This window comes from Lissotriton vulgaris, chromosome 4_1 (genome assembly GCF_964263255.1).
Source record: "Lissotriton vulgaris chromosome 4_1, aLisVul1.2, whole genome shotgun sequence".
In the NCBI taxonomy this organism is placed as follows: Eukaryota; Metazoa; Chordata; class Amphibia; order Caudata; family Salamandridae; genus Lissotriton; species Lissotriton vulgaris.
The window spans coordinates 1,907,973,104-1,907,993,235 of NC_141691.1; the positions used below are offsets into that span (position 1 = coordinate 1,907,973,104).

Below are 20,132 nucleotides of genomic sequence, written 5' to 3' on the forward strand. Positions count from 1 at the left end.
GCTTCCACTGCATACTCTTTGTGGGCCAGACACGTTTTTCTCTTTGCCTAACAGTGTGACTGCTGAGTTTGGGATACACAGACAAGAGGATACACAGACAAGAGGAATTTCTTCACCTAAGATGAAGTGGTGTCCATCTTAGTTAAGACAATTCACCTCACCATCCCATGGGTATCACAAATTGGGCCATTTCAATCATCAGCTTTCTAGTTCATATGCGCTCTGCATCCCCAGATCGTTTCTTTCAACAACTTTCTCACTCTATGCATGCTGTCCCATAGGCTGATCCAAAGTGTTTATGGGACTTCAACAAAGCACTGCACACACTGAGCTTCCATTGCAGTGCAAGTAGTGTTCATAGTTGAAGCAGTGCACCAAAAGTTCCGCATAGGTGTGCGCACTTAATCCACAAATACATGGAATACTACTGGGAGCAAGTGAACATGAAATACTCCTCTGTAGATCCAAAATGTGAGTAGCACTTCAGTGAAACCAACGACCTTACGGGCCAGGCAATAGCACCTCTCCATTTTCTTTTTTTGTTCAATGGCTGAAGCTCTCGCTGTGCCAGACCTCAAACCAAAAAGAAGTGCTTTGTTAATACTTGTTATAATTGCACAGTTCCTGTCCACGTGTTACTTATTAGCACCAACCTTATTTCTCTTTATTGAATTAGATGCCCATGGAAGCCGCGGGGGCGCATGTGTATAAGGACCGTCCGACGACAATAGTTTAACACAATTCAACTTTCCATCGATCCACATTTATTTCTTGAATAAATACAATTTTCTCATCAACAGCATTTCCCTCCCTCCCATTTATATCTGCCATAAACAAATCTAAAATGATCCTGCTGAATTGGAACTGTCATACTGGAAGTCAGACAGGGCTTTCGTAATCCTAACATTGAAATACTAAGGCTCTCATTATAATGTGAGACAAAGCTCGGTATTTACAGATATATCCAACCCCAGCATTTTAGAAAAATATGACTTAGTAACAAAAAACAAACAAAAAAAAAGTATGGCCATTGCCTAAGGAGTGAGCATTTGCGAATAGGTTTCTCTACAAAACGAGCGTTTTAGAATCATCCTATCTGTAGGTTACTGTCTGTCAATCAAAATGTAAACCTTGCATCTAACCATTTAGAAATATACTGGCATGCACAAGTCTTACTGTAGTAGTGATAACCGGCTTAATTTCATCTTTCGCTGTCAAGAGATGGAATGCGGCAGAATATATAATCTTATTGGCTATAAACATTTCCGCACGTAATTAGAAAGAACTGTATGGTGTGCCACCTACTGTAGTAGGAATGATTCGCTAAACATACACATAAGTTCAAATGTTAGTAATGCCATGGAGATCAAAGTGCTTTAATACATTTTAAATTCCAGATGGCTAAAGATAAAAACAGATTAATTTAAATTTGTCACCTTATGAAACATTCAAATGCATTAGAGCGTTTAGTTTTGCGTTAGGAATTTGCACACTGTGTGCAAAGATTTGATTTTTCAAAAAATAAATCAACGTTTAATTATCAATATTATAATAATGTACAAATATATATATATTCAGTATAGAAAATAGGTATACTATTTAATTAGAAAAGGAACAACTTTTTAAACAGTGTAGTATGTGTAATTAATTATGTACATGAGAGTCTGAAACTCAAGGTTTAGGTGTTCCATAACTTAAATAAGTAACCGTCATGCATTGCTTCTCGGAGACAAAAAGCTCACTCGAGCAGGCGACTAACTTTAAACAGGAAGACAAGTGAATGGGTCATGTAAAATTGGTTTCCATATCATCTATACAACATTTTGGCAAATGTTTTAGGCTTTGGCATCGGTTACTGAGTGACAAACTCCAGGTATTTATGATGACTTATAACAGTGTTCGGACTAGCTAGCCAAACAATTATTTTACTTGGTCCCTGCAAACCTCTGGCCAATCACAATCTTCGTAAAAAAACAACCAATCCGAGATGCAATGCACAGTGGTCAGTCATTAAGTAGTAGAGCTGAAATATTAGTACGCTGAAGAATGGCTTAGCAAGTGGCTTCCATGGGTGTAGCGTTGCTACCAGAGTTGGGAGTGAGATTTGAGTTTGTGCGACTTCTGTTGCCATCAGAAGTGTGGGTTCTGCTTCGGTTGCCTTCGCTGGTGTGAGAACGGCTTCTTGAACCCTCTCCGGTATGGGATCGGCTTCTATTGCCTTCCATTGAGGTTACACTGGACCCAGAAGCTGTGCGAGACCTCATAAGCCGGGTCATACTTGCTGAAGGCACTGAAAGAAGAACATACTGGCATTAGCTGAATTCAAAAATGAATTGCATCTACAGATGATAAATTTACAAAATACGTGCTCGGCAGAAAACATCCAACAAGATTTGTAGAGCACTAGTGTGGATTTATCTTCCATTATTAATTACAGAGTTTGTTTACAGAATAGGGTGGCCTACATATAGTCTCCCAAAAATATTGTTTAACAACTCATTTGCAAAAATATCACACACCATTGGAGTTAATAAAAAAATCTAAATTGACTATTTGCATCTGTAATCCTTACAGATTGCAAAATTAACAAAGGCTGTTGTATTTTCAAATTTCCTTGTGAACAGAGAACAGTTAAAGATTATTTGCGCCCAACTAGCTATCACAGCCTCTCTGCCTCCATTACATCGAAGTGATCCTGCTTGCTAAAGATTAAAGTTAAAGAATAATTGTACCAAACTAGCTTTCCCTTTCTCTCAGTCTCCGATACTCCAGAGTGATCATGTTCGCTAGAACTTGCTAGTGATCTAGTTTTAGGAATTCCACATTACTAGACATTCATGAGATTACGCCATTGCACCACATTTGTAGCAAAGTTTTAGCTCAGGGACAGAGAATGACGTGAATGATAAAACACAAGTGGTTGTTGTGCGTGGTACTTGGGTTTTTGTCACTTTTTTTTGCACATGACAACTCATACAAAATGGTAGCAAGGACGCATTTCATGTTTGAAATGTAGCAAAACTCTCATACAAAATGGAAGCAAGGACGCATTTCATGTTTGAAATGTAGCACTAAATGTAGGTTTTACATTTTGCATAATGTTTGTTCAAATTCCACATAATTACACAGAAGCAAATTACACAAATGTAACACGCCCATAGTCTAAATATGTAACTGACAACAAGTCTGTGACACTAATACTATGCAGATTGTAGATGCATTTCTATGAACAGACAACTGGGGCCCCTGACTTATAGAACTGCTCATGCAATTTCTATGAGGCATTGGATATAGTGAAGTATTTGCACTAAAGAGCAGTGAGCACTAAACAGGCCTGTCCCAAACATGAGGTGCTCTACATATCACAGGTGTGTGTATTGACTCCATTCAATCTCGAGAGCCATATCACGGTAGAAGCAGAGCTTCGATCTGTGCATTTGTGAGGTGCATATGACAGACCAGTGCTGTGCCCCAGTCACCTATGAACCTGTGCCAGTGTCTGCAGTATCTTATCAAGTTGGGGCAGGCACAACAACAGGGAAACACAGAGCATCTGCTCCAATTAGGAAAGAGCTAAATATGCACGCCCCTAAAGAATACAACATCATTATGCAGCGACGCTTACTCTCTCCTAGACAAGCTACTCCTCCAATCACACAATGACTGCATCATTTCCTTTGATCATATACTACCCCTCTTTTCAACTAGGTTCCTGTTACATAAATACCACTATATGTAAACACACCTGTATGTTTACCTGCTTGTAGGTCTTAACATGATGTAACCCAGGGAAATAGACTGGTAGCACAGTAACAAGCTACACCTATGCACCTGCCATAATGTGGAACCTGGCTATAGAAACTATGATCCACTAGGTGTGAGGGATGGACACACTAATTTAATAGTGGTAGATCACACATTGTACGGGCCTTTTTTTAAATAGATCTATTACAAATATCTGCAATTGTACTTTTTTTATTATTACACATTTACAGCTTGCGGTCCAGGGAGGATTGCTGCCAATCATCATGCAATGTTTTGTTAAACATGCACGCCAAGAGAAGAACCCATGTCTGAAGTTCTTGATTCATCAACTTTGCCAGCAAACCAGACCTCCTCTTATTGTGATGGGATGAAAGAACAAAGCAAGACAGGAGGAAGCCTATCATCTTCCTGGCAGTGACTCAGGAGACACCAAGATTTTAGCAACAGGTTTGATAGACTGTATAATCTGGGGGCTACCATATTTACTGGCTTTTGAACAAGCTCCATAAAAAATAAAAAAGTATTTTGGTTACAGATATACACAATTTCAGTAGGGACAGTAAAATCTGGAGTAGGAATATGGAGGTCAGAGAGGCAGAGAGATTCCTACACAGAGAAGTTTGCTACATAACAGGAAGCCTTGATGAAACATGAAGAGGACTCGTGGAAAATCTGTACGTTAGATGGTTACCCTAGAAGGACCTAAACAAGTACTTGAGGCATCCAGTGGTGCCAGGTCTGTTTCCAAAAGACCTCACAAACCTGGAGGGTTTAAGTACTATAAAACCCTTCCACCCTGATGACCATTCGTGCCTTGTGATCTCACCAATCCAACCCATTAAAAGAGTTCAACACAAAAAGAGGCGCTCTAATCCAACCCATTAAAAGAGTTCAACACAAAAAGAGGCGCTCTAAATTCAATGTTCTTTTTAATTAGGCAGGCAAGGGCAAACTTCTTTGGTTCACTGGGATCTTGAAAAAGGCTCTTTTAGAGGTTGCATTTCTTCAACCAGCCCCGTCCAACATTGCAATATTTGCCCCATTGGGGGGTATATGAGGAAGGCCGCTCAAAAGCCTGGTTGTGTGTCCATTCCTGACAATATTGAACACTCATATGTCCAACTTAAGTTTTTGCAAGCCTGGAAATAGTTGGAAATACCCCTTTCCATCAGAGTGGAGCTCAGTCAGGGCAGGCAAATGGAGTCATTGCTTTGCAGGGGCCTTTCCTGCAGCCACTGACTGCAGTTATCCCTGGTCTAAGCCAAGGAGGGATTTTTTGGTGCTGAATGGACCGATGCTTTTGACGTGGTTATTCTGGAATCAATATCTTCCAGTACCTTATGTGGGTGTATCATTTGTGCTAACTAACACACTATAAGGCTTGATTTGCACGAATTTTCTGATGAGTAGGTATGACTTAGTGTGACTTACTCTTCTAGTACTACCGGCTTACCCCTAGGCCCAGTGCAGGATGGTAAATCTGTATGCAGAGATCTCCACATCCACAGATCGATGTCTAGATGTAAATCTCTGTCTGGATACAACTCACTAGCTGTTGGAGACCTTTGCCTGGTAAGCAGGGCTGCATTGCCCATCTCCATGCTTGAAAGGGTGTGCACACAACTAAACCTGTGACTGCAAAGTTACTTCTAGAAACTTTCTGGGTATATTTTAGGTGCACATAACCCAACGCTGATCTACAAAGTGTAAGACAAGATCTAGGCCTGTACTATGTATAACTACCAATTGAAAAGAGAAGCGAAACAGGCATCACTTGAGGAAAATACACAACTGACAAACATTACTGTAAGGGTGGTATGTGGTGGCAGGAATCTAACAAATGGGCTGTGAGGATTAATCAGTCAAGGGAAATGTTTAATCATCTTTCGGACTGAAATTTCAACCGGATTTTGAAATTCCATACAACATTTTTAAAGAATACCTAAATGGACCATCAAATGTGCACCTTGATGCATGCACGGTAGACGGGAAATATGAACACGAGCATGCCACTGGGCGATCAGGATCTTTGAGATGTGACACTCAATAATTTTAAGTCTGAATAAAACAAACTCTATTGCAAATATAGCTCTTACAATCGCCGTAGTCAACACTTACTGTAGCCCATGCCTTGAACGAAGTATTTAAATGCTTCTGCAAGTTTTGCTGGCTGCAAAAGGAAAATATAGAAATCACGTTTTCTGCTGTGCTGTTCCATCTGCCTATGTATTGTGCCTATTCCATCACTGTATAGGTTGTGTAAGTTAAATGTTGTGGAATGCATTGACAGCTTTGACTTAATGTCAAAGCATGGCATCATCACAAAGGAATCATTTATATGTAGACTTCAACAGTTATTTTATTCACACATAAAACGCTCTCCCTAAAACAAGGAATCACAGTATCGTGCGACGTTACTGGTCAAAATTCAGACGAGAGGCACAGTTTTGAGACTAAGTAGAGATTTTTTATTTTTTTAGGAGACACTTAGCCTGCAGTGATACATTTCTCGGTGCCGGACATTGGCACCAAAGTGTTCCATTGTGCTGCATTTTTTATTGCTGCCAATAGTACTAGGATAAACATTTTGCATTACAAACTAAAATATTGCAGACGGCTTTATAAGCCAACTGATGGAAATAGCACCAACACAATTCTTGTGAATGGCCAAATGCCATCCACAGATGTAAATGAGGACACAGAACTGTTTACCTGATATGCACCAAGGACTTCAAACAAAAGAACAAGGCGAGACAAAATACTGACACTTTCAAAGTGCAAGCACTTTATCATTAACTGCCAACAAAAATCTACCAATATTTCATAGTAGTGCAAACCCATTTCATTCGGGATACATAATGGATATATGAAGTGGTCCGTGTCTCCTTTCGCAGGTATGCTATCTTGAAATCAGTGATATCTTTCCATCAGGGCACATTATAGCCTTATAGCCCTCCGTAGCGGGTTATACTGGCTATTAAAGGCCCGCTGCAGCGCTAAAGGCCTGAGCTGAAGGCGAGGGACTTTAAAAAGGCAGCGGGACTTTAATAGCCGGTATAGCCCAGCTACGAAGGGCTATACAGCTATTAGAACATTCTGCCACTAGAGGGCAGAATGCTCTAACAAATTAAACAAAGGCTTTAGGGAGCGCAAGGGGATTTGAAGTTCCCTCAGGCTCCCTGAAGCCTTTGTTTACAGCCAGAGCTGTGAACAAAGAAGCATTGGAATGTTGGAGCTCCGGGCTTATACCAGCCATTAAAAGCCAGGAACACTCCATTGTTTTCAATGAAGCTTCCAATGTTCTAATATGTATTAGTTCCTATTCATCTTGAGCATGGAGTCAGTCTGCTTCCTACTAGTGGAATGCTACAAGAACATGCACTGGCCCCAGGGGATAGGGTCTCAAAGACCCGGTTAGGTGAACCACATGCCCCCCCCCCCTTTTAAATAAATGTAAGGCCCCAGGGCCAAATAATGTTCTGGGAGGTAGACAACGTGGACTATGCCCCTTTATTATATTGGTCTCTGGGAGATGGCGTCCCCAGTGCCTATTGAGGCTCGGGAAGGGATACTGCACGCCCCATCCCATTTAATTCTGGTCCTTGGGGTGGGGTCCCCAGGGCTCAGGATGGCTGCACAACCTCCTCCTCTGTTTATTTGCATTTAGCCCGAAGGATGGTGTCGCTGGTGCCTTTCAGGCTGGGGGAGGGAGGCCACATGGCCCATTTTGATTGGAACTGGCCCCTGAGATTGAGTTCCCGGGGCCAATTAAGGGTCAAGGAGGGGGCTGCATGCTCCTGCACCTTAATATATGTTTTGCCCTAGGTGATGGGGTCCCCAGGGCCCGGTGGCCAACCCTATGCTGTGCACGCCAAAGACTCTACATGGTGTGGGGTTACCAGCCTGCTGGGGGTTTGGCCACTATGGCCAACTCCACGTTGAGCACGGCCAAAGGCTGTGTGCAGCTTGGGTTTGGCTGTCTGAGGGGAGTTGGAAGCAGATCCTTTCCGCAAGGCAGGCATTGTGTCTACCCCCACCATGCATGACCAAAGGCTGTGTGTGGGGACAGCTGCCTGAAGGTGGTTGTCTGTGAGGAGCTGCACACAGCCAGGCCCTGCAGCCAACCCACATTGTACGCAATAAGAGTCTGTATGCAGTGTGGGGTTGGCTGCTTGCAGGAGAGGTTGGCCACAGGGTATGACTGTGGGCTAGGCCCTGTTGCTAACTCCTTGCTCTGCACACTCCTGCCATGCATAGCATTCGGGGGGATGGGTTGGCTTTACATATGGTAATTACTACTTTTGGTTCAAAAATAAACCCTAGAAATTCACTGCAAAAAACAAAGGTAAATGTAACTTTATATGTAGGTGACTAGGTCGGTTACATCATCAGTGATGCCATAAATTAGGTCATAGAACAGGTCATGATTATGTAATATGGGAGGTCCTAAGCAGTGCATGGCGAGGGTGCAAGTTATAGTTCACTCTCTAAACTACAACTGGTGAATCTGTGGGTTTGAGTTCAAAACATTAGTGTTGTCACTGACATATTCAACTAACTAGAAACTGTTTTTTCTGTGAATATAAATATATAAATGTCATACAAAAGAACAGTATCAATTACTTCATGGAACAGTAAGTAAGAAGTAGATGGGTAGATATAGAGGGTTTGTAGGGATAAGATTGGTGAGGAATGACAAAAGAAACCTATGGGAGAACAAATAAGCAGCAGGTTAAAATTGTACAAGTTGAAATATTTTCTTTTTTAAAGGAGCTAACAGCTATGTGGAATCATACCTGAACAACTTGTGGGAATCCTCCACAGTCTGACATCTGTAAAATTAAAAAAACATTATCAAATGGTGTTTTAGAAAATCCAAAACAGCACTTGCTCTCTGCAGACTGGTGTATTTGTGTAGAATATCAAATGGGACCTCATTGTGGGTACATTCGATTACCTGTAATAATACATTTATGATATATGTTGTATAAAAGTCTCATTCCTTTCAAATAACACCAGCATTTAAAAAGTTACATACCTTGGTAACACTGGTCATCCAAAGATAGGTGAGTGCGTAATCCTTGGGTCAGTTCTTTTGTGTGCACCCTCCACCAGGAGGCTTTACCTTTGGTTTAAGGCAGCAGTGATCGTGGAAAGGTGAGTGAAAAGTGGTGATATATTAAAAATTGCCCGATACTGCCAGAAAATGAATTTTAATAAATCTGGAGTCTGGGTGAAGGGGTGGCAGAGACAGCACATGCTGCGAGAACGGAGGTGAAGGCTTGAGTATAACCTCCCTCCGTACGCCCTCCTCCCTGAAGAAGCAATTTCTACAATGCGTAGAGGTACAATGCGACCTTCTACTACCAGAGGAATCAGGTTATAATTTTGCCTATTCTTTCACCTTTATTCACTGCACCTCTTATCGGTCCTGAAGAAAGCCTACTGACCATTTGGCAATTAAGGCTGAAACATGTCGACCTTTTTACCACACTAACAGAGTGTGCTAGAATTCATAACCAATTCTATAGCTGCACAAATTATTTTTATAATTGTCGGACTCCAGACTTATTAAAATTCATTTTCTGGCAATATCGGTCAATTTTTAATATATCACCACTTTTCACTCACCTTTCCACGATCACTACTGCCTTAAACCAAAGGTAAAGCCTCCTGGCGGAGGGTGCACACAAAAGAACTCACCCAAGGATTACGCACTCACGTGTTTAAAAGAGCGGGGACACATCATACCGCTACGAGAGATCAAAAAAACGCGTGTATGAGGGTCTTTTATTGGGAAACACCCACTTACCTACCTGCAGACCTTGGTTTACGCAGGATAAGTGATCCTTTCCCCTGTTGATTAGGAGTAACTAAATGGAGACTGAAAGGATCCGATCACTCTCTCCCTCCTCCAATTGATTATACATCCAAAGATAGGACCACAGATTGTTTTTTTTCTTTTCTTTTGTTTGATGTCAGTTTTTAATATGAGGGCCATCACTTAAGCCCCAGAATACTACATATTTGCAGTGTAATTGCAAAAATGATAGGCCATGAGAAAGCACTTGCGTCAACCTATTTCCATTCTAAGCAAATTAGCCACATTATGGTCAGGAAAACGAATTAAAGTGCAAAGGGCTACCCCTTAATAAGCCAACACATACCAGCAAAAATGTTCTGTCTGACATCTACACTGGATGAGAAGTGAGAATATTCATAACTGGCCTCTGATTTTACAAAGCTGTTATTTCTTTTAATTCGCTGAAAGTTCATCCTCTTGTTTTAACCGCACTTGAAAAGTAAGATAATTCATTATTACGAAACCAGAAGTAGGACTATATTCTCCACAAGCCCTTATTTACAAGTAAACCTAGGGAGCATTTTGAAACACTTCTGTGTTCTATAGTGCGGATATTTTGACTGGGATGCGAAATTCAGAGTACTACTCGACAGCTGGAGTTGATGACCATCAAGGGTATAATGCGTGATGACGTTATAGGCATGTGTAAAATTACCCCAGGTCTTTTTAAACTCGTGTTTGATCAAGGTCTGTAGATGAGTACATATGCATTCACCGAGAGATCCTCAAAAAAATTTAGAACGTAAGGAATTCACACGTCGTATTTGCATCTGTATTTTAGCAAAATAGAAAGTATAGGAAAGAATGAATTTACGCTGCAACTAAGAGATCTAGGGTTTTAACACAGCACCAAGACTTCTGCATTCATAAAGAATGGAAGAAAACCGAAAGAAACATATGCATAGTAATATGTACTGGGATAAAAACAGTTAAAAGTTGTGGGAACTGAGTTAGAGGAAAGGAATATTATTTGACCTAAGAGCATAGTAAAGAGCAAGACCCAAGTAGAATGAAATGGAATGCATGACCGTTAGACAAACTATTTTGGAAGACTTGCTTGAAGGTGCAAACTACCCTTTCTAAAGAATATAGGGGATATAACATTCTTGTGTCACAATTTTCCTTGAGTTATAAGACGCAATGCAGATCACAGATTGTTTTGAACAAAAGTCAAGTTAAGCATGCAGATGTCGATTACTAGTCTATTTCAGTCTTACAGTAAATTGAGGACAGACATCGAAAGGATAACTGGAAAGAATACTTTGTTTGGGTGTGCCAAGAAAATAGACAATTTAGACATTAATGGTTTCTTCTGGTACAAAGGAATTGCACATTTTGCATAAATGTTAGTGTTGAAAGTACAGGACCTGATGATCCAAGAAGCACTGAAACTATCTGACAAAAGTTGTCAGTAATCACATTAAATGAGCTATAAAATTGACCAGGATTTGTTTTAGTTGTGTAGGAGATGGAGCCAATAAATAGTACACCTCTCCTTTACAATAATGTCAGAGGGATTTTTGTGATACAAATTAGATTTTTCTAATACATACACAATACATTTCCATTATCTATATACTAGGCCACCACGGTTGATAGGACATAGAACAAGTGGGTTAAATAAAACATGTCCACTAAATAAGTGGAACAGGTATACATTTAATTACTAACCATCAAGACTGATGTATACAGTGTCATATGCAGTGGTTCCATGAGAAGCACCTGGGGACGGGAGTTTGGCAACCCTACCTACAGAAAACCTTACATTACTCCAGAAGGGAAGAAGAAAAAATACACTTCTGAACGTGTTAGTCAATCATTTACATTTATGGCCGACTGAAGTATCAAGATTTAGTCCTATTTTTTCGGTCTAGTGTACATCTTTTCAGAGGATGTAACCAACACAAGCTTGGAATGTGGCAAACCTTCAGGATGAATGTCAGTGTGACTAAACCATCATATGATAAATATTTTGTGCATCAACCGGAATTGTGTACAACTGAATGCCTACCGTAAAGGGGTCTATATACCCATAGAGGAGAAAAGACTGCAGGAGCAGAGCTGGAATTGCCCCGACTGCAAAGCTTGCTGCAGATTATTGCAAAGTTTACAGCACTTTGAGTCACCTTTCTACTCTGAACTGGGAAGAGTTGTGTGGAGCTGCACTGTCCCTGCTGGTGGGTTTATGCAAGTGCCAAGAAAACCTGCACAAGGCTCAGCGGACAGGAAGGTCAAGTGTGTTAACACTTTCTCCCTGGATAATACCACATCACTATTTGAATCTACCGTAAAATTTGTTTCCTCTTCCATCTCAATTCCATTTTTGAGCATGAACTCAAATCCTGGAGACTCCAGTGGCTTTCATTTCATTGCAGAGATTAAAAAAACATCTCAATCTTTGAATTGGGCAGAACTTTGGAGGATTATAAACATGTAATACGTACAAATGCCCTAGTAAATATGAATAGAAAGGAGTTCCCTAAACCGAGACACTGGCTGCAGGCACACAATACCAAGGGGGCTTGAAATATCCCTTATATTAAAGGGATGGGGTAGGTTATTCCCTTTATTCTTTCCATAACTTGCAAGTGTTCTAGCATCATTTCAACCAACATTTTTAAAGTTACAATAACACCACAATACCCATATTGCCACATGTTGCAAGTAAAAGTTAGGGTTAATATAAGCTTCAAGCATGATATTAAGACGTGTGTCATCTATGAGACAACAGCGATGTTGCCCACAATAGTTCGAATATCTAATACACATCTTGTTCTTTAAAACCCTTCACCATAAATATTAACCTTAAAGGGAAGCATTCTCAGTGACAGCAACTGCTGCCATGCTCACCGTTTTATTATCTGAATAAAAATGCAGGACAGCCTAAAATGTGCTGTTCCACTCACTCCTCTCAGTGGGGTGCTTAGATTTGATCATGCAGAGGCTGTGCTGTAATACTGGTCTTTGGGAAAAGGCTGAGTGAGTACACCAGTAGTGGCAGACCACTGAAGAGTGAGCACAGGAAGAGCTATGAACTTGTATTTCCTCTCTTTGCTTTTGTTGCACAGTGTGCATATCTGCCCATTGAAGTAGAATACCTTGTGAAATCACTACTTGCTTGTATTAAGCTATTACAAGTAAGAAGGTGTTTTTTTCTAATTAAAGGATTATTCTGACACCAAAACACATTTATCATTTTTCTTTTTAAATGCAACACAGGAGTTTATACTTGTTCTCATGTGCACTATAAATCCGTAAAACACTGCAATTAGTTCTGCAATTATCTTTATATTCAGTGCATTATCACATAATATAAGAAATGTCTATCCAGGATCATGGTGTTTGTTTTGTTCAGTTTCAGGTCACACAAGTCTTTATTCGGTACAATTAACCATAAAAGACATCACAAAATAAAAACAAACATTTTAAAGCGTACAATACATTATTAAAACCAACATATTACATACTTGCATGATACATAGTAATTTTCTCTAGTTGTTCAAAATAAGAAAGAAAGAGCGATATTTCTACAGACGCACTTTAAGGAAAAAACCCAAAAAGAAAGACCGACCATGCTATGAATTTTTGCGTTTCAGCTAGACATATAATGAACTAGGATAGAAGTCACATATGTTCCATATAGATATAGGACCATCACCTATTTGAGGCTGCCAGGATTGGAGATAAGGAACCACATAGTTAGACCTAAATTTAACAAGTACCAGATCGCCCACCAAGTCCTTGCGTAGAGGTCCTAGCCAGCCCACCCTTCTGACACTAAGTATGGTCCCATCAACATTTGGCAGTAGAGGTCTGTTTTTGGTTAGCCAAAATGAGACCTTGTTTCTAAGGTCCATATGGCTTTCATGTTTCCCCCTTGTAAGTTCAGGGACTCCCGAAAGCACACACACAATAGGGGCGGCCTCTGGAGGCAAATGTAGATGCTTAGATGTGGGCGACATTTTGTTACGAATGACCACGGTTTCCTTATTTAAAGGCAATTGTTTATTTAGCCCTACTGTAGGGCGGGAGCTATGTACAATTTGGACAGGGGGATCCAAGCTTTTCACATGTCGTGTTGCTGACTGATAATGGGTGGTCTTGCTTTGTACGGGGTTTTCGGGCATTTGTGTGGCTACTAAAGGCTGTAATTGAGTGGATGTGGATATAGTTTTTACAGGTAATGAATTGGCCTTAATTGCTTCCTCGACGGCCATAAGCCTATCCCCTAAACTGACGATTTTGTCCATCAGGGGGGATAATATAGTCTTAATTATGTTCTCGATTGAAGCCAGAAAAGAAGCGTGAATAGGTGGATTCAATGTGTCAGTGTTAGAAGTATTAGTAGATACAGGATGAGGATTTGGTTTCTGTAGCTTGGCCCGTCTCCCCAGGTGTTTGACCCCTTCTCGCTTCCTTTTGGCGATGGCAGGCTGGGTAGGCTTGGCGGTCAATGCCAAAGGCGAGTTTACTTTTGATCATATTAAAGGGGGCTCATCCTGTGTACTAGGGGTTAGTTGGGGTTGATTGCAAGGCCGAGGGCTAATATTTGATATGGCGCAGATGGGTGGATTAGTTTTCACATTGACAGGTTGCACATGTTCATACGTAGTTTTACACAGGTTGTTTAGTTCCTCCAGTAATGATATCTCGGGAGCAGGATCAACAAACTGTAAAGGAGAGTACATATTGAGCGAACTATCCAGGGCGGGAGATCGCTCTAATCGCTCTAGGTCCCTAACAATGGGGAGCGTTACCCTCTTTAGATAGTGGTCCAATGTTCCTCTGATCATGCCACTATGCGTGGCATCGTTCCTGAAACCCCCCGTGCAGGTGAAGACATCAGCCATCTTTCCAATATCAACAGTTCAGTGATGCCACTTTGTAGACAAAATAGGAGGGACCTGTTTGTTAAGGGGGATATGTAAAGGGAAACAGTACCTTTAGTGCTTATTCCGCATCTCCTCGAGCGGCGCCGACTCGGGGGTAGGCGTGCTTTATTGCGCCTCCTGGCACGTGTCAGAGCGGCTTCCTGCCGCAATGGTCGCTGGGGATTGTAGTTCCCTCTGGGCGGTCTCGGCCGCCGTTTTGGCTGGGCTCTCCGGCCAGCCCCCACTTCTCCCAACAATTAAGTAGGGCTCTGGGCTCCGGGCTCCGGGCTCACGCTGGTGTGCCCCCACTACTTTTGCTGCCGTAGCGACTAACTTATCCGCACCCGTCAGAGGCGCTTCCAACCCCTCCTGCACCACGTCATTGCCAGGATTTCCAAGATTAGGCTGAGAGACAGAGATAGGCAAAACATCGGGGAACTCGTCTTCTCCCTCGCCAGAGCTCTCAGAAACTTCAATAGAAGAGCATTCTTTGTCCACTGCCGTGCCCAGCCGTTTGGCCGCTTCTGCCCCGTCTTTAACTTGCTGGCGACGTATTCTCGCCTTCGCCCGAGCCTTTAATTGCTTTCCCAACGTGAATCAGCTACAGGCGCTCACTCGGGAAAAGCCAGACGGTAAAAACAAGGTCACAGAGAATGCTGGAACATGTAGTCCTACCCTCACTGCGGCCGCTACCAGATGTCCAGAAGGCTGCGGCGGCGGGGTGGACAAACAAAGTTAATGAGAATTCAAAGCTCCGGATGAGTGCAGCAGAGGGTAAGCAGGACAAAAGAAATATAATTATAGAGCCAAACCGAAAGAGGTTGTCTATCCAGGATCATGGCGTTTGTTTTGTTCTTGATTAGTATAAATACAAAAGCAGTGGTTTTAATGACACTTCACATCACTGATTGTTATTGTATATTATATTCTGAAAAACTAAAAAAAAAAAATTTAATAAATCAAACTATGGCAAAAATAATTTGATTTAGCATTTCTTACATCAAAATACCCAGCAATTCTATACACAATACTGATATATAACAAAATGGTTAGCTTTTCATATATTACCTTTAAGAGTGTGGTCTTTGTAGGATCCAGTTTTGAGTTGCACTCCACCTGTTTAATGGAAGCATAAGTAATGTTAAACTTTATATAGGCTTGTTAAAAATGACATCTGCATTTTTTACATTTTAAAACAAGGGCTTAATTTTGACACTTTCGGTATCGCTTGACCGTCATCCATAAAGGTTCTCTATTTTATGTACAACAGGAAAGAAGGACAGGCTCCATATATGCAGCTCCACTCCATTTACTGTTCGGACTATTTATTACTATTTGTAAACACAAACGTAAGTGGGAGGAACAGAACTGGAAAAGTCACTTTCCCACAAACCAACAACCCAATGCTAATTTCTTACTAACCCTTTTTACCCTATTTTCACCCTACATTTTACAACTACTTAACCCAGTCTCTTCTTGGATGTTCACCCATACTTCTTGTTTGCAAAACAATCAGTTTTAGGTTGCTTAAACACATTCCACTAGTCTGTGTGTTCCCATACAGACAATATGTGCTAAAAAAACAAAACCTATGGACTCTTCATTGATGCAAACCTCAAATCATTATCACATTGAAGACTTAAGACAGAATACAAAATGTTGTGATATTTTCAAATTTTTAACACATTTGCACAATATAATGTTGTATAATTTGTCATGCAGAGAAACATAAATCCTGTTTGGTCATATAATCCCTGGGCTGTGTGGAAACCTACCACAATATATTTTAACACTAGATACCAGATCTCACTTGCCCTGAATGTTTGCTGAACAGGACATTTGTCAGATGTTTAGCAATTTGTTTCCTAAAACATTGTACTCGCCCTTTTAGTCTCATGCAGAAGATATCCCTGCCAAGGTGTGACCTCCATCAGTGTCCCCCTGGTTTCTTGACTGCAGGAAGACCAGATATGCAACAGGTTTGCGAAGAGATCTAGGAAATGTTTTTATGAGGGAGAAAAACTCCCAGAATATCAAAACCACTAGTTTAATGTTTTTGGACTTAGTATTTTGAAAAAAAGAAAAAGATGGTTGCATGATAGTAGCCACTCTGAAGTCTTACAGATTTCCATCAGGCAGTCCGAGATCTTTAAGTTCGTTTGGCTGTAGTGTTGTGGCCTGTAATGTGTCAAAACAGCAGAGTAAATACCGCTATTGCCCTGGCGGTACAAAGCACAGCCCATCAAACCATAAGTGACCCTTTAAGTTGTGTAACAGTCACCTGAAGAACACCCAGTATCTTTTTGGGTTGCATTTTCAGAACCCAATCATCCTGATAAAGAAATTTGTATCCCTTAAAAAATGCACCACTCACGTGCGCCTTCGTAAACATAAGTTGCCGACATAAGATCAAAAAGCCAAGATCGCAATGTGCTAATTTATACACTTTGAGACAAATAGGCACAGGCAAGCCCCAGCAGCTGGGCGCTTGAAACCTCAATGCATCTGCAATAGACAGTTACATAAAAATAAACATTGTACAGATCTATGATTTTCTTGATAAAGACCGAACTGGCTAATCTAGAGATGTTCTCTGTGGAAGTTGTTTCAAGAGCTAAATAGAGCATGCTTTCCTCAGCAGTGGTACAAGTGACATTTTAAAATCCTAATTGTGTGGTTGCCAGCACAGGACTGTGAGGAGTTCACGCCACTGGCATTTCCCAACCCCAGTAAAGTGCCACCATTGTATTGGTTACTTTGATCTTTACTTTCATTACTCTCATGTGCAGGGTAGATGTATGCTGCATAAGGCACCAGCAATCTCAAAGGTCAAACTGAGAGGTGTTCCTAATAAACCCCGGTCGCAGAAACTAACAATATTGCACTCTTGCATGTCCTGGGCCCCAGAGATACTGCAATAGATGTCAGTATAGGGGTTGAGGGTGGCTGTTGGTTCTAAACACTGTACACTAGTCTGTAGTTTTGATGCTGCAATCATGATCTCCAAAGGAGCCAGCGGGTACACAGATTCTAAAGGCTCGAAAAGAGGATCCACTAACTCCATGTTAAACCTACCCAATATGGCTGACCATAGATTCATGCTCTGCTGCAGCCCTGGATCCATGCTGTTAACTAACCACTGCCCTTTAATTGGACACATCATCAAGTGGCTCTCTGATCTAAAGGTCTCAAAGAGTAAAGGGTGTGCATGAAACCAGTGCTTCTCCTCCTTAGGTGCTGCCAGCCCTCATTTTATAGTGGATTCTGCTGTATATGTAGTTTTGTGCTGTGGTCTCCTGTAAGACCTTGGAATGGAATATGAATACTCACTTTTCTCCTCTAAACAATTGATAAAAAAGGTTTTCCATTAGTCTTCATTTATTAAGTTAATCATAGGATGTTGAAACTGATCAACAGTGAATGGAAAACATGCATTTTATTTTGCACTTGGGGGCACAAGATCTAAACCGGAGATAAAAAAAAGCCTTAGTCATCACCAGGACATGGTAGCAACCATGAGCAGCACAGTTAGGTTGTTCGATACTGATTTAGTCTTATGTAATCGTCTCTCATTATCTCCAAAACATCCTCCCTCCAACCTCAGGCACAAGATCTGAAAACAGACCCAATAAATGCCATAGAACACACTGCATATATCTGACAGCAGAAGAGCTAGCAATTAAAAGGGTATTAGAGGACAACTGCAAGGTCTTTTTACCCCACAGCACCCATTTTCTGAGGGTAGCAGTAGGGGTAAGCAACAGCATGCTCAACTTCCCTCATATTGGAATGTCTTCAAAGCTTTAACCAGCAGCACAGTTAAGAATTTATCTTTGGGCGGTTGTAGCAAACCTAGGACAGAAAGTGCTAACGTTCTTACTGAAGAAACAGTTTGTACAGGCTTGAAAATTAATTAAGTTATTACTTGGAAACCTATGGTAGTAATATTAAGCTTGTGGACTTTGCAGTCTGTTCCTTCAAAGGTTGCCATCACATCATGAAATGAAGAGATCCTATTGTGGATTAACTTGGGTTTCTATGAGGAGAACCGTCCCTTATTTGAATCATACCTTCAATATGGTGTATAATGTCCCTTTCTTAATCCGCACCTCAAGTGTTGAGAACAGCTTGGAGATGGCTGATCACTGGATAAAGATCTGTCTCAGATCCTTGATTAAATCATATAATATGGTGACAGGACAATCAACATTGGCTTTAGAGGTAGAGAAATAAAGGCTTCTACTAAAGGTTAAAATGGCCTTTGTCTTCGTAAACAGATTATATTTTTCAATAGAAGCATTCTCAGATCTTTCTTTCTACAGTGCATGCACACTTTTAACAGCATGCAAGGGAAGATTCTTATGAGTACAGTGCCTCAATTTTAAAGCTAGGCTTAGTGGAGATTATCTTGAGGTTGAGGAGAGTCTACATTGAGAGCATACATACTGAAAACAATGATTCATCAATTAATGATTATATTGCCTCAAAGGACTGGTGCTAAACATCTGAGTGAGGTCAGCATGTGTGGGAGGAGCTCACCCACAAATTTCAATTAGAAGGAAATTATACCTGGGAGTTGAACAAGCGTCAGACAAGCAAGGGTTGTATCAGACTATCCAAGAATGCTCAGCTAACAACTCAAGTAACGTCACTCCCCGTCCTTCATTAGCTCGCCTCTCAAATAGAACTACCTCAATGGAAAAGAAACCCAGAAGGCAAACGGTCTGGCTTTCTAGGGTGCCTTTCAACCTCAGCAAGTGTATTTGTCAAAATGAAAAGATATTGCGGTGAGGTGGCGGGTGTGTAGTGCGTACCCTAACCGAAAAAACGAGGAAATAACAAAAGCCTACATCTATGAACACTAAAGCCTACTTCTACAAACACTAAGGAAAATGGACTGTCCTCCGAGGTCAAATGAAGCCAAGATTACAATTTAAAATACTATGTTTTTAGTTGGTGTTCTATGGAAAAGTTATTTTCAAAATAAAGGTTTACAATTTAAAAAGTGTTCGGAGATCAACTATGTGGGGGAAAAATGACCCACTGGCCCAAAAAGTGGAAGATTATTGTCACTTACACAAAGTGAAAGACATACCTCATCTAATTGCCATGATGTTTGCTATACAGATGGAGATTTGCTGGTTACATATTAAGAAGGACTGCTAGCTTGGTGGTGCTAGGGAAATGAAACCAAGAAACATTTTATAGGCTTTAGTGGAGAACTCCGCTTGCAGAGTTTACTGCACCCTGTGCAGCTCGCGGAATACAGAAAACTCTGCTCCGTGTAGTGCAGCAGAGTTTTTTCCCCCCGATCGTGCTCACGAACTGTAAGTTGGCAAGCGCAAGCAGCTGCTCAGGTAGAATTTCTACCCGAGCGGCAGAAAGATCAGTGCAAACTACAGTTCGCACTGCACTCTGCCACTTGAGGAACTCCGTGGAGTTTGTCACTTCGCGCAGTGCTGCATAGCGAAACTCTGAACTTCACCCAGGCCTGCAATTCTACTGCTTCAGGGTGACTTTTTTTCAAAAGTGCTTAGCTAAGTAAACAGGTATTCGTTGGAGCAGAACAAACTAGGGAAGAATTCAGCAGATACCCTGGATGTGAACTGAACCAAAGTACTGTCACTATCAAA

The 20,132-nt window shown here is 41.1% G+C and overlaps 1 protein-coding gene across 3 annotated transcripts in view; it reads right to left on the minus strand.

Annotated features, from left to right (window-relative positions):
* Positions 1 to 747: 747 nt before the first annotated feature.
* The window catches only part of NDRG1 (N-myc downstream regulated 1), a 166,382-nt gene continuing 146,997 nt past the window's right edge, over positions 748 to 20,132 (minus strand). For 2 of the 3 annotated variants that reach the window (XM_086966247.1, XM_086966248.1), the window contains 4 exons: positions 15,568 to 15,615; positions 8,562 to 8,597; positions 5,884 to 5,935; positions 748 to 2,290 (listed from right to left, as the gene is read on the minus strand). In XM_086966247.1, coding sequence (XP_086822373.1) covers positions 2,052 to 2,290; positions 5,884 to 5,935; positions 8,562 to 8,597; positions 15,568 to 15,615 — 375 coding nt within the window. In that variant the 3' untranslated portion in view covers positions 748 to 2,051. Of the gene's footprint in view, positions 2,971 to 3,022; positions 5,936 to 8,561; positions 8,598 to 15,567; positions 15,616 to 20,132 lie in introns of all 3 variants that reach the window. The other variant, XR_015309930.1, reaches the window with a different exon arrangement.